Source organism: Scleropages formosus, chromosome 6, assembly GCF_900964775.1.
Source record: "Scleropages formosus chromosome 6, fSclFor1.1, whole genome shotgun sequence".
NCBI lineage: Eukaryota > Metazoa > Chordata > Actinopteri > Osteoglossiformes > Osteoglossidae > Scleropages > Scleropages formosus.
Genome location: NC_041811.1, coordinates 26,458,283 through 26,473,664, shown reverse-complemented (window position 1 = coordinate 26,473,664; position 15,382 = coordinate 26,458,283). Strand labels below are relative to the sequence as shown.

The 15,382-nt window shown below is 41.5% G+C and overlaps 1 protein-coding gene across 7 annotated transcripts in view; it reads left to right on the top strand.

Moving 5' to 3' along the window:
• LOC108934813 (probable E3 ubiquitin-protein ligase HERC1) overlaps nt 1–15,382 on the top strand; it is a 72,441-nt gene that overhangs the window by 20,329 nt on the left and 36,730 nt on the right. For 4 of the 7 annotated variants that reach the window (XM_029252600.1, XM_029252595.1, XM_029252596.1 and 1 more), the window contains exons 13-27: nt 954–1,079; nt 1,678–1,887; nt 2,213–2,365; nt 6,327–6,459; nt 7,227–7,418; nt 8,573–8,779; nt 9,179–9,352; nt 9,488–9,602; nt 9,835–9,961; nt 10,236–10,410; nt 11,352–11,649; nt 11,949–12,033; nt 13,608–13,656; nt 13,902–14,137; nt 14,844–15,041. In XM_029252600.1, the coding sequence (XP_029108433.1) occupies nt 954–1,079; nt 1,678–1,887; nt 2,213–2,365; nt 6,327–6,459; nt 7,227–7,418; nt 8,573–8,779; nt 9,179–9,352; nt 9,488–9,602; nt 9,835–9,961; nt 10,236–10,410; nt 11,352–11,649; nt 11,949–12,033; nt 13,608–13,656; nt 13,902–14,137; nt 14,844–15,041 (2,478 nt within the window). Of the gene's footprint in view, nt 1–797; nt 868–953; nt 1,080–1,677; nt 1,888–2,212; nt 2,366–6,326; nt 6,460–7,226; nt 7,419–8,572; nt 8,780–9,178; nt 9,353–9,487; nt 9,603–9,834; nt 9,962–10,235; nt 10,411–11,351; nt 11,650–11,948; nt 12,034–13,607; nt 13,657–13,901; nt 14,138–14,843; nt 15,042–15,382 lie in introns of those variants that run through there. The other 3 variants (XM_029252601.1, XM_029252599.1, XM_029252598.1) reach the window with 3 other exon arrangements.

Below are 15,382 nucleotides of genomic sequence, written 5' to 3'. Positions count from 1 at the left end.
AGATTCTTCACCTTCCGGCTCGCCTGTCCTCCTGTCACGATCTGTCGATCAAACTGGACAACTCACTCATTTTACCTACCTTCTCGGCTAAAAGTCTGGGAGTGACGATTGACTCAAGTCTATCTTTCTCTCAGCTTGTCGAAGCCACAACCTGGACCTGGAGATACATCCTGCATAATATCCGCAGGATCCATCCTTACCTCACAACTAACTCTGCCCATATACTTGTCCAGGCCATGGTGACATCCCGCCTGGACAACTGCAACTCTCTCTTGTGTGGCCTTCCTGCTACTGCCATCAAACCTCTGTAGCTTATACAGGATGCTGCTACAGGAGTTGTGTTTGACTTGCCAAAGCGTTCCCATGTATCTCCTCTATTCGTTTCTCTGCCCTGGCTTCCCATTGCTGCCCGAATCAAATTTAAGACCCTGGTTATTGCCTACAAATTCATCAGTAGAACTGCTTCTACTATTTACAAGAATCGATCAACCACTACACCCCAACCGGACCGCTTTGCTTGTCTACTTCTGCTCACTAGGTGGTCCCCCGCATGAAAGGTAAAGGGCGGAGGTTCTCAGTTCTGACTCCATTCTGGTGGAGGATAAGAATAATAATAAATGGAAGTGTAAATGTATTGGCCGGTGCCTTCAACAAAAGTCTCCCACATGACAGCCTCAGCTCCCTTTTTGATCCTTGTTGAGTGGTACAACAGAATACGAAAGAACGAATCTATCCAAACAGATCTCCATGTCCAGCCAACATATGGGCCCACTACAAAATCAGCGTGACACAGCATGATACCTTACTAACACCACAAATCGAACAAATAGATGCAAGACGTTTGACGAGATCCCGGACGAGCCCCCAGTAAGTTACAGTCCTATCACAGCCCCACATAGTTCTCTACGTGGCACTTTGTCAGTACTGTTCTTTTTTCTTTTTTACTGTTTCAGGCTGTGATGAGCACGTTGTCCATTGGGGCCTCGCTGCTGCTACCCCCTCTCAGGGAGAGGACTGAGCTCCTCCACTCTCTTCTACCTCAGGGCCCCGAGAGCTGGGAGAGCCTCTCTAAGGGCCAGGTAACCATACTTCAACTGTCCTGTCTGCATTTTGGCTGCACCAGGGATCTCATACCAAAGTAGAACAGCTGTGGTCCTTGAGGGACAGAGGCTTTGGTTTTAGAATGAGACTTTTTTTCAGTAGTCACAACTCCAGCACTGGATTTTCTGTTCAAGTTACAAGTTGCCTTAAAAGTTAACATGTGCCAAGAGCAAAACCCAGAATCTTGAATGAAACTCGAATTCTCCATCTATGCTGTACATGATTACCATACCATCATCCCATGTAGCTGGTCAGAGGCATGAGCCACGTGAGCGTAGTGCTTACGAATGAAGCTTTCTGTCCAACAGTATGGTACCAGTCAGAAGTTTTGCATACATCTACTGGTTCTTTCATATTTTACAGTTACTTAAGAGGTTTCCTTTGCAAATCAGCTGTTCCTCTGTAGCATTTCCCTCAGATGTAGGACACTTGTGGGTTGCTTTTCTTGAACTCTTCTGTCCAGTTTATCCCATACTAGTGAAATCAGACTTTTGACTGGTAATGATCATTTTTGATAGAGATACTTCTCAGTGGGGTCCTTAGACCTGCATACTGATGTGTTGCTGTGCGTTTCAGCGTTTGCAGTTGGACATGGTTTTGAACAGCCTCCAGGAGCAGTCGCATGTAGCATCTCTGCTGGGCTACAGCTCTCCAGGGGAGCTCACCAGCGGGATCCCGGTCGCAACCCCTGCTGATCATTCTTCAGGGAGTCCAGAAACTCACGACCAGCTGCACCTGGCTGAGGTCCTGCTCAAGACTCTGCTCCTGAGCATCGGCTTCTATACGGTTGGTCTTCCACATCACATGCATCTTTTTACAGATTTGCATATAATTATATAACTGTTCTGCTTCATTCTTGCTGGGTCTGGAGACCTGCAGTTCTGGCAAGTATTGAAAGAAAAACGTTTTAGTTAATTTCTTACATAGCAAAAATCAAGAATGCATTGTGGCCGTGTTGGAACTGGTCAGACTGCTTAATATGAGAGATTATCCAACTACCCAGATGACTTGATTTAATCTTCCTATTGATCTAGTTCAGCTTCCTGACCTGTACAGAACCGTTATTTGTAGCAGTGATTTTTAGTAATGTACTCTTCGGCTGTTGTCGCAGGAGCGTGCTTTCGGCGAGCTGGAGAAGAACAGCGATAAACAGCAGGCCAGCCGGGCGGAAGGCCAGACGGAGCCACCCTCACACTTCCACCACCTTCTGTCAGCCTTGCATAAACACCTTCTGGCTCACTGCTATATCCATAACAACACAGAGGTATGAACTTGGTAACTGATAGACTGTTAGTACATTTCATTTTTATAGCTACGCACATTTACTTTAAAATAGGTTACGCAACTCAAAATGGAAAAAACGACAAAAAACTCAGTTGCAGCATAACGGTTTTGCATTCAGTACGGCAGATAGCATAGTGGTTAGAGCAGCTGCCTTCAAATCCACAGGTCACAAGTTTGAATCCCCCCACCGCTGTAGTTTCCTTGAGCAATCTGCTTACATGGGAGAAGCTCTACCAGAGATGTGAGTTAAAGTCATTCCGGACAAGGTCCTCTGACAGTCATTCCCAGCACACGCTCATTAAATTTCTGGGCCTACCGGGTCTGTCCATCAGCTTTCCCCGCCATTTGATCCAACTCACCAGCAGATGGTGATCGGTTGACAACTCAGCACATGAGGATTTTTGGATGGTGTTTGGATCTTCACTCCAGACCTCTTCGCCTTGGGAGGCCCTACCAGAAGCATACTGTTCTAGGCGACATAGCTCTGGAGATCCCTAGATCACACAAGCCCTTCCGCCATGCCAAGGCCCCGATCCAGGAAGGGTGCTTACTCCAAATCGATCCAGTAAAATTAACCAGCTGTGTAAATGGGTAAATAATTGAAAGTTGCTCGGTGAAAAGTGTCAGCTAAATGAATAAACAAATGCACGTATGCTGGCTAGAAACCTTTTTTCCAAGAGACATTCATTGACCGGGAAATGAGATAACATGTCTTTCTAGGCCTTCTGCAGCGGTTTCCAGAGATATGGGGAAGTTAAGGGTTGTTTTGCCTTTTCTTCCGTTTTGTCCCATACAGGTGTAGTCCAGGTGTAGTGCCAGCTGTACTCACACTTTTCACTGGTGCTGTATTTTAGAAACAATTTAAGGGACTGCTTCTAAAAGCAATATAATTGCCTTGGTTGGTGTTAAGTGCATAAAGGGCATTTTTCCCAAAGGATTTAATCAGTCTCCTGTACCAGGTTTTCACAGAGTGTGTAGGGGCTTCAAATCCACAAGTTCTTTTCTCTGAGATTTTATGATGGGAGATGAGATACTTTGTTGTCATTGTATACAATGAAATGTGAGGCAGCCCTCAGAACAGCAGCAGCAGAGAGAACACTTGCAGATAAGTAAGTAAATAAATAATAAATAGGTAAATAAATAAACAAACAAGAATTAGACTGAAACTTATACAATGCTTTTAAAAAGAGTTTTCATGAATGCAGTACTTTTTACTCGTGTGCCGATAACTTTATGCAGACGTTCATTTCCTCCATCTCAGCGTTTTCCAGACACATTGCATTTATAATTTTAATTGCAGTCTTCTGAATGATATTTTCCTCAACATTCTTTTAAGTTGAAATGAGCAAACAAATTTATTGTCGTGTTCTGAAACAGCTTTTCCAGCATATTTCGTTTTTAAATTGGAGATAGATTTCATGTGGTGTTCTACATCTTCATTTGCATCCTATCTGTCACTTGTCTGGACAGCTTGTTTGATGTAATGGAAAAACTTTTCACAGTGATAATAATGGTCATGATTAATGTATGAGCCTTTTGGCTAAAGCAGTGAAATTACAAACCAAGTAAAGCAGTAAATAGTATTATAGTGTTTTAATGGGGTGTACAAAATAAGTAACTTGCCTTTTAATTATATTTGCGACGAGACTTATATCCCGTGGAAATCCAAGCATCGTGTTAGCAAATGTATGCTGCCAAAAAGGCTTTGAACAAAAATAATTCCCTAAGCTGTTAAGTGTTGTCATAAACCTCTAGTAGGAGGTGCTGTTTTTGCAGATATAGCTCTGTATGGGTTCAACTGAATTTCAGTACATCTTGCCTCCATCTCGGTGTAAATCAGAACACGATCTGCTGGAGGTCACGCTGGCAAAGGCAGAGGACAGAAAGAGACGCTCCCTACACTTCCAGACTGTAAGGCTTGTGTACGGTTCCAAGGACTTCCGTGCAGTGCCTTTCTTACAAACTGCTTGGAGAGTTTCTTTATGTCCGAGTGTGCGTATGCTGCATCGTGCCCTGGTAGTTTCATGAAACTGAATTTTGTTATACTTGTATAATGAAAGTGAAGGTAAATTGAATTGAACTGAACTAAATAATATCCAGCCTTACATTTCATTATATCATAGATCTTTATGGACAGTATGCCATCATTTGTCCATGGTTCATCTTGGAACAATTTAAATCCCATTGCTGGCATGAGCAGAACGCTATGGTAGTCCTTCCACAATGCGCTGGGAGAGGGTGTGGGACACATACAAAATCCTCGGTGTTCCATGTAGTCCTCCCATTCTGTACCTTTTGTTTTATAAAATCTGTTGCATTGATTCCCCCCCCCCGACATAAAGGTAGAAGTTATTATTTCAGCTTCAGGTTAATACAGAATTCAGTGCAATGCAAAATGTAGTCTGATGGATGACAATTTTTCTAATTCTGGCCATACCCTTGCTGTGAGATGCCATGGAAACTCAACCACTAATCATTACTGGAAGGGACATAAATTTTTCAGCAGAGATCTGCAGCCAATATAGCTGTGAATTTATGGAGCGTAGTTAATCCATCTACAAGAGATGGATTTATTTTTTACATTCTGCACATTAAGTAGATTGCAAGAAAGAATGAATTTTAATGAGCCCCATTGTGGCTTATTGTGTTTTACCGTGTGGCTTGGCCAACAGAGATGCTCTTTGTGAGTGTAGGTATGATGTTGCAGTGCAGAACGCAGTTGGACTCTGAGCTGTCGATCCTGGAAAGGATTTATGGAACTGGCGTTGACATTCTGGGTGACTTTGAACTGCTGTTCCCCCCCCCCCCCTTCCTCACTCAGGATGACCATTTGCAGTTCTTCACTGAGACGCAGGAAGCGCAGAAGAAGCAGCCATTGCAAAATATGGCAGGGAAATTAACAAAATAAGAAACAGGAGACAGTTAAGAGCTTATGTGAAGGCGTTAAATTTGCTTTAGACATTTGTCATATTTGGTAGTGATAACACAGTATCGTCTGTTTGAATTTAATTATTTAAATTGTATATAAATATGCAGTACTTATTATTTGCATAAATTATCCTAAAAAAAAAAAAAACAGAATAAATACTATCAAAAATCCTGTACTAAGAAAACCATTTGGCTATTTGTGTTTTATTGATAAGGCTGGTTTTGATTTGCATTATAATTTCCCAAACAAGTTGTGTTGTGTACTACTTTATGCTGCTTGTATTAACAGTTAAGAAAGGACATTTTAAATTCAGTATCTTGGGCTTCAACTTCTGCTGTTATTTTGTTTCTTCAGAGCTGCTTGCCCATGCTGACTGCCAAAGTTTTGGCCACTTTTACAAATACCCAACTTTGTATCTCATTAAATCATGGTGGTGTGTGGATGATGACATCCCGTGTGTTATAAATAAGTCTCAGTCAGCTCTGCACTACTTTTATTGCCTTGAACTTTTATTCCGGTTGGATAAACATACTTTAATGCTACTTTTACCGAGGTGGAGAGAGACAGTATCGAATTTCTGTGGTTTAGCTTTAGTCATTTTTCATGCATTCTTTTATTTTTTTATACAACAAGTTGAGTTTTATGTTTCAAATAGCCAAAATAAATTTTTTTCAGTCAGAAGGGTGATTGTGTAAGACACATACTACTTTTTTAATAGTGGTCCTTGTTTCACTTTGCGCTTGTCTTCCGCGCTGTTTCAATTTATAGGCTTTTTAAGTTATTGCAAATGGTTTTTAACAGATGACACATTTCCCCCCACTCCCTGAGAAGTTGCGAAACAGCACCACCACAGTAACACTATTCTTCCATTTTTCATAACTTCATACTTTCTGTGATTTACATAAGGTTTTCTCCTTTTCTGTTAACAGTAGCCACTTTTCCATTCATCTTAGTTTAATACTTGCATTTTTGTATTCCATGGGTAAAGTACTTATTATTATTCCTCTTTCAGGATGACAGGAGTGCGACTCTCCTCCACAAACACCTGTGTCTGCTGTTGCCGTACTCTGCTGAGACCTTCAGAAGGTCCACAATCCTGTTGGAAGAGAGCTCCCTAGATAAGCACGTTATCAAAAAGCTGCACAGTAAGCATAATAACTTTACTATAAAAAAATGAAGGGGTAACTCGGTAGCTTAGTAGCGTAGGAGAAAAAACTGACAATTATTATCTGTACATATTGACAGTAGTTCACACAGTTTCTCTTGTGCTGAATCCCTCCCTTTGTGTCCATTTTAGTTACGGCACCTGGGCCCCACGATGAGCCGTTCCCCTCCCTCATTCCTCCCAACACTCCTTAGCTGTTTTTAAGACTTTGCATTACTCAAGCTTTTTGTGTCCCGTTAAGTGATACCAGATACGGTACTAAAAGAGTCCTAGTGGTCTGAAGAAGTGACCCCTACTGTGTACTTATACTGCTCTCCCAAGAAGGACCCTGGAGGGATTTTCCTCACGCGTGTGCATTGTCTGTGCTCCTCATCACTCTTATTAAATTGCTATTCACCACACCCTTGTCTTCGATGGTTCAATTCCATATTATGAAGAAAAAGTACCACGATAGCATTCAAAACACTTTGGCTTGCTCGTCACGGACTACAAGGTACATCTGGACTTTGTGTGTGTGCGTATATATATATTATATATATATATACAGTATATATATATCTCAATATATGTGTCCGTGATGTGGCAGCTGACTTTGATCCTGAAAGCATCTTTCATATAGGGCATAGCTGAAAATCAGTGTTACACACATATTTTACACAGAAGAAGTTGTATGTCTGCTGTACTGTCTCTGCTAGTGATAACTGCATGTGCTGAGTATAATCTGTGTTTCCCCTTTTCCCCTCACAGTGGTGTTGTACAGCTCGGTGGCGGGGAGCCTGCTGTGCCAGGTGGTCTATTCCCTCCTGCTCTTACCCCTGCAGGTGGTTAAGCCACTGCTGCCCAACCTACTCTCCCTGCTGGAGCACCTCAATGAGCTCAACTGCTTCCTGCCGGACACCGTGATGCTAGAGGAGCTGGAGCTGGAAGGAACCTCCATAGGTGAGGAGTGTGAAAAGCAGCAATGAAGATCTGGCAGTTTGTATATAGTGATGGAGTGTTTTTTTTTTTTTTTTTTTTTAAGTTTTGTTTTATTTTAAAAATACATCTAGCGCCACCGCTTGAATCTATGAATCAATGGTCATATGTAGTGAAGATATCTAAAGTGTAAAAAAAGAAATCAGAGGGGCACTACACTTATCCCTGTTGTTTGGTCTCTTGGTATCTGGTTTTTCACATATCCAGTCAGAGAATATTTATATTAATACCACTTTATCATTAATCTGTTGCATTCTGCTTGGGCCCACAATATCTGGGCCAGTGCAGCTGTGAGACAGATACTCTGTGTCCTTTAATTTAATGATATATTTTTTAAATGTGTCATTTAGCTTTTCACTTCCTCAAGCCAGTCCATGTACACTATCATACTGTAACTTATAAAACTTATTTTATTTACACCAGAATGAGAGTCCTCCAAATAGCTCAGTCTGTAGACCCAGGGAATTCTGATACGATCATCAGCCGCAGCAGTGAGGGGGTGAAGATGAAAAAAATAGAAACTGCAGAATAACAAATCTTGAACCAATTTTTCTAGACAAAAATTAGTTAAATGTAAAATATAATTCTATTAATGTGTTTTTTCTTTATGATATTAGGCATCACTTACGGTAATTTTTGTGTAAACTTTGGATGGGGTTGAAATAAACTGGAACTTTAGAAATAACAAAAAGCTGTTTTATTTGGTTTTTCAATATTGTGTTGGTTTTCAAGAAGAAGGGATAAGTGTAGATATGTCTTTTTTAAACGATTTAGCACATAGAATTGATCATTTATAGAAGTAAAAAACAATGCAGACTGGTATATGTGTCAGTAATATTTAATCCAATGTAACATACAACTAAGAGAGACAACGAGAATATAATGTAGAGCAAAAGGTGTACGGCAACTTCTAATGGCCCATTTATGTATTAATTACCTATTTTAGTAACTGTAAGAATTTCTATCTGAATCAAGATGCTGTAAAATATTAATAATGAAGCCGTAGTATTAATTTTGGAAAAGTTTTTAATTTCAATTTTGTTAGTGTGAAAACCCTGTGTGTAACGACAGTGATGTTTTGCTGCTATGTATGGACTGTGTCTAAAATGTGATTTCAGAAACATCGGAGGGATCAGTGTTTGTGCGGGAGGCCGAGGACTGGGTGTGGCTGCTGGACTTGGAGAGAACAGTTGCGCTAGTGATCGGACGCTGCCTTGGAGGGATGTTACAAGGACCGGCTCCCTCTGTTCAGGAGAACTCTGCAGAGTTCTGGCTTCAGAACCCCCTGCTAAGGAACGGGCTGGAGATGGACTTTGAACAGCTAGGTACAAAAAAGCGGCCGTGTGTCATTTCCAGCACTAGAGAAGCGTTGATTCGGAAGTTTTTCCAGCATAATTTGTGAAAATATGATGAAAGACGTTTCATATGTGTCTTGTTAAAATGGAGATCTTACTTTTGTTTTATTCTGAATTGTCAGAAATGCTGCTTCTTTTACTGTTCAAAGCATGTTTTATTGTAAATAGTATTTTTTTTTTTTCTAATTTGAGGAACCTTCTCATTCCTTTTTAATGTGATGGAAGACCAGTTAGAAGCCTAAAGAAATAAGTAATGGTACATGTGAAGTTCTGTTGTAGCTTTATTGTGATTTTTTCTCAGAACAGATTCTACTTGTGCCTTTTTTTTTTTTTTTTTTTTTCTTCTAAATAAATAAATTATGTCTATAGATTCTACCATGAACTGGCTGACTGAGGCCATCCTGTTGGGTTGCACCGATGCCAGGCTGTGCAACCTGAACCTGAGCGAAGAGACTGGCAGGCTGGTTGAGCTGGCACTGGGCACCTCTAGGCAACCTGCCAGTGGGCTATGGAGGAGGATGAAGGAGTATGCTGTCAGCAGAGGTGAGACTTCAGTGTGTCCTGCCATGGATTTCAGTTGGTCTTTAATGTAGAGGGATGGATGGATGAATCCATCTAGCCATACATTGATCTTTGTCATACTTTCCTGCACATTTCTGTTTCCCCATCCTCTTTCAGACTGGGACACTGACGCTCCGGTTGGGGATTCCCTGCTGGAGACGGCCTGCCGCTGCAGCCTGGCGGCTCTCCTCAAACACACTGGTCTGCAGGATGAAGCCTATTGGCAGGACAAGTGGGTGATGCCTCAGTAATCTTTAAGTAATCAATAAAACATAGTAATGATCAGTTTTGACCACAGTTATTGAAGTCCGTTCTTGCGTTGAAGTTCTTCTTCCAAGCCGTTGTACCATTAAAAAAAGGACAATATGCATTGATATACAAAGGAAATTACATGGAATATTTAGTCTGTGCCTCCAGCCATATATGCAAGAACTGATTTCAGTGTAATATACCTTTTTATGAAGATATGAACCCTGCGAAATGCTGATCGAAATCTACCAGATGGTTTATAAGGTCCGAAGTACCCTGTTGTCATATAAGGACTCTCCAGGCACCTCTGCAAATACACAGACGCCATCTGCCACTAAGCCGGTAAATGTGGACTTTGTAGTCTTTTATATTCTCTGCATATAAATACAGCTATTTTGAAAGGTTTATTTGCGATGCACAATGCTGTTTTTAATAACTTACTGAATCATAAATGGACACTAATAGTGCTATAGTATGCTTTTGTGTAGTTTGGTGAAAATAATCCCTTGTTATTTCAACTGATGGATGTGATCGTAGTGTATTTATACCCAGGGAATGGATTTCTCTGCCCAGGTCAACATAAGCATGAGCATGTGTGATGCTTTTTGTACCTCAGACCTCCCTGCTTTTCCAGAGTCCAAGCGAGGAGAAGAAGGAGACTAGCGTCAGCGTCTCCGGCGAGAGGGCAGCGAAGGACGTGGAACTGAGCAGTGCAAGTACCGCTGCTGAGCATAACCATGATGAGGCCCTAGAGGAGGACACCCCCAGCATCAGCAGTATGTACCTTCCGGGTAAAAAGCACATCTCTTTTCCTAAATATGCCTCAATGACAAATGGTATGCTGTCATTCAGGTTGCATGGCTGCCTCTACCTGGATCTGCATAGCAAATCTCGGTTTCATTGCAGCTGTGTACAGTTGTCTTAAATTTATAAATTGGTTGTGCAGATGAGTGCACATCATAGACAAGCTTATTGAAGGGCAATAGAATTTTGGCTGGAGAACAAAAACAAATGTCACTCATTGTTACTTAATGGATAATGTTTATTCTTATGAGACGAGATTTTGACTCATCCCACTACAACATTTGTTGAATGTGACCTGCTGTCCTGTTGTGGTACAAGGTTGACACTGGTACTGAAAGGCTCATGTTTGGTCTCTTATCCACAGTGGCATTGCATGGGTGCCAAGTTTATGCTCCTTTGTACTGTTTCCTGGAGTAAATATTGTTTGGCTGTGAGAAATATGAATGAATGATGGAAGCCTTATTAATCCCTAGACTCCATAAGATGCTTTGTGATATGCTAATACTGATAGGTTAATAAGACAATTACCGTGTTTTCTATTATAAAGTCAGCACACATGAAATAACAGACATAGTGGATTAATTTCTGACTCTGTTTTACTCTGTTGTACTTATGAAGTACAATCTTTTTCTTAATTAGATAAGTTCATTTTAATGTCATTGATTTCGATCTTTTGAAAAGATGAAATAGATCCTTGTATCTGTAAAAATCTATTGAGTGAATGAGTCTTATTTGTAGGTTTTTACCGCAGTGCAGAATATACCCTTGGTTTCTGTGCTTTCATAAATAGCCTGAATGTCCTGCTTGTATCTCAGCTGGAATCCACACCCCCCCACCCCACCAAGGCCACCTTTGCTGTGCTGTGTAATGGAAGATCTTGTGTCATGGTTTGGGTCTCACCCATCTTCCAACCCTTCCTGTCCTCCAGAGGTGCTGCAGTGCTTCCTAGCCACACGTGAGGCCATGCAGCTTCAGCAGAACGAGACAGTGTACGAGTCCTCAGGAACAAGCACGCTCCCGAGCAGCACCGAGAGCCCTGGCACCCCAGAGAGAGAGCCTCCCCACCAGCACTGGGACCGGAGACGCGGCTCAGAAGAAGGGCTGTCCTTCCCCGCTGCCTGTCACCTGGTGGTGTCTCGCTGTGTCTTCCTGATCCTGGGAGTACGAGCTGCATGGCAGGAGCCAGACAAGCTTGAAGACTTGCAAATGGGAAGCACTGGGCTCAGGTGCGTTTTTGGCACTCCGTGCGGCTGCGAGAGATTGCTCCAGCTTATCCTGTGTTCTGTGTCTTCCTGCATATGACTTTCTGTGCCTCTATGTGTCACTTCTGTGACTGCAGCTCTGTGGGCCTCAGTACTTACACACGCGTGCGAGTGTGTCTGCACACGGACGCACAAGCTTTTGTGCATATACAGTTTTTATAAATGCATGTATAAGAACTGTATTCAGGTACAGCTCTTGTGATCAGTTTACCTAATACATTGCCTTCAGTTAATTCTAAAATGATATTTTTTTTTCTCATTAGGAGAACAGGCTCCATCAGTGAAATGCAGACGTTGCTCAGCCCAAAGGCAGTTCAAGCTGAAAGTACAGGCCAAGGGGAAAAAGAAGTAAGTAATTATTAGAACAAAACTTAGTGACAATTGGAACATACAGCCTTAATTGAAACAACAGCAGGTAATAGTGGTTAAAGCTGCTACGTCTCAATGTTTTGGCCTCCAACTTGTATCCTGGTTCTGCCGTTGTATCCTTAAGTAATGTACTTACTCTGAATTGCTCTCGGAAAAATACCCTAATGGGTAAATCATTACATGTATGTCTATTGTCTAACATCTAAAAAGAAAACAAGATTATCTAACATTGCAAATTTTTTTAGCAAAAGACGGCCAAAAAAATTTTTATTCCTGTTGCGAATATATAAACTAATAATAAATAATAACAAGACAAATTGAGAACACAAATGAAATTTGCAGTGGGAGTTTGATTCCTGATTATCTCGAGTATCATGGAGTAGTAAAGGAGTCTCCAATAGACAGTTTTAGCTTGTGAAATCTTTGTTGTATGCGTTGGAAATTTATGAAATATTGAACACCATGTGACGCCAGTGGTTTTGACGTAGAACTACGTCTTTCACCTCACTAGGTACGGGGGTGACTTAGGAATTGACCGTCACATAAAAATGCAACCCCCTCTCGCCGCTACTGCTCACAAATGAAAAGACACAGAGAGATAGTGCATATCCTGTTGGACAGAGGAAGGAACATTGCATCAAACGAGATATGAACGGCCGCTGCTGGTTCAGCCTGAGCAAGCTGGCAATGTTGTGACAATGTCCCACATTTGGCTTGTTATGGAGTTGCCGCGCGTTGCGCTACATGTCACCACATTTGAACCACATGTCATAGCATTGACGTCAACACCTCAGCTCGTAGCTAGAGAGCTGCGCTATCGGACACGTATTGTGCCGGCAGGAAAACCTTCATTTAGACCGAAATAGGGGGCCCGAAGGCGGATCATCGAATTAAAAATTTCAGCGATGCCCAAGAAACACGACGTAAAGTACTATTGTGGCCAGTGAGCTGCACTTGGGGAGCATACACAGCCTCGTTTCGTTTCTCGCACCACCCACACGTACTCCTATGTAAAGACATGCAGCATAGTAAAGCTATGCACCTGAAATGTTTTTTTTAAATGTTCATAGTGATTCTCATTATTTTCTCACAAATTATATTTTCACACATTATATTTTAGGTAATAGCTGAACAAAGGTCTGTTATTACCCTTATTGTGTACTGTGTACAGGAAACCTGACTTGTTAAGATGTGTTGTGATACCATGTATAGTTGTCTATGATCAAGTAAGAGTTTAGAATGTCATGTTAAAAGAAATGCAGCAAGGACCACATTACAATTTGTTAACATTGAATTTAGTGTTAATATACAGTTCACTCCATAATTATTGGCATCCGGATTAAACGGCAGTTTTCAGGGCAAGATTGTGCTTGTAAACCAGGGTATGGGTGTAATCTGCTTTAGTTCATTTGAGTCCTTATAAGAGATATATTAAAAAAAAACAAATAATGCTCTTTTTGACATAACTTTCTATATGTTATGATTTGGTTTTATTTAATGTATGAGATGTTTAATTTTCTAAATTTTCTAACGGTTTCTTGGTTTTTCTTTAGGTTCTAGACCAATCCAGAAATGTATCTGGATCCTTTAAGAACAAAATGGGTAAGGTTCAAATATTTCTTTAAATTTCTTACAAAATAAATAAGATTTTAAAAAATACATTTTATTTAACATAAAATTAATTTAATTTTTATTTTCAGCATTTATTTTATAAATATGAGGTGGTAATTGATGTTAAAATTATATTGTTCAAAGTCGATTTAACACGATCTTGAGTATGTCATAGTGTGCCGCATGAAGGATGTAAAAGTTTATTTTGGCTGACATTTCAACACGTGCCTTCACAGGCCTGCCGCTCTGCTCCCTCGGTATAATGAAAGATGCCTGGGAGCGGCTGCGCCAGTGCATCAGCCCCACCACCCCGCTCTGCCAGGGGGTCAGCTCCCCAGTGCTCAGCCAGGTCTTCCATTTCCTGTGCGGGAGCCTCCTCAAGACCTCCCCCCTGATGGAGCGTGAGGCGGTTAGCCATGCTGACCCCAAGGCCATCACTCAGGCTATGGCACAGCAGCTCCAAAGGGCAGAGGTATTTGCACTGTGAAAATGAACACTGGGTCATCTGGAAAGGGAGCAGTTGGGTATGAAGGGTTATGATACGCAGCATAGCTTTATCCTGGTGTCCCCCTTAATGAGTTAATTTTCTTCTATAACTGAACATAACATAACACATACTAGCTGGTACCTGGGACAGTGGTAAGAACTGCTGCCTTTGGACCCGAAGGTCACAGGTTTGATTCTCACCTCCCGCTGTACTACCCTTGAGCTAGGTACCTACTTTAAATTGCTCCAGTGAAATTGCCTAATTGTTTAAATGAGTAAATAATTATAAGTAGCTTAAAATCATGAGTCACTTTATGCAAAAGCATCGGCTAAATGAATAAACGTAAAAGTTAACTTTTCAGCTCATCTAATGGACCCTTAGCCAGTTTAGCTCCCTCTGCTGAATTCCTGTATGCTGCTCTGATTTGTTCTTAACTGCAGTACTATTATCTGCTCCTATGCTATCGGCCTCTGTCCTTATCTCATTAATACGTGATCTCGATTTAAGCATCCCACATTGGACTGCATTTCTATCTTATTTCGAATGATGGTTTCATTGGAAGCGGCTTAATAGAATGAATGAATGTCGGCAAGCTTATGTACATGACACGCCTTACAGTGGCAGTATGAGAAGTATAGCGTAGAAGAGCTAGGTGTGACTGAAAAGGCTAATATAGTATTGCTACCTGTAGGTGCGCCTGGAAGCCCTGTGCCAGATCTCCTCTTTCCTCTCTGAGATGGAGCATAAGAGCGGTAGCTCGACCACACCGCCACGTTTTCCCGGCCTCCTTCAGTCGGTTCAACTCCAGTTCCTCTCCGGTTGCTTCGGTCTGAGCACGCCCATGTCTGGCAGCCTGTCAGATGGAACTGAGAAAATGCATCATTATAGCGTAAGAAAGACCTCTGATGATCCTTATTGCAAACTTGATAACTAGGCTCAAGAGTTTATAGGAAAAGGTCTCGTCCTCTGTAGAATGGGGATATTCCTGTAATCCTGGGTGGGGGATGTGTGTAGTACTCTGTCCTTGTCTCTGAAAGAGAAATAACTGATCTCAACAGTAAGCTGAACTGTGCTTCACTCCATAGCTGGAACTGAACCTGTCTGGAGTCGATCTTCAGTACCGTAGTTGAATGGTCCTGCAATACACTGCAGTTTCATTAATAATAGTGGACAAGGGAAGAATAATGACTTTTTTCTATGTGAAAATTTTTATTGGCACACAACTTGCAG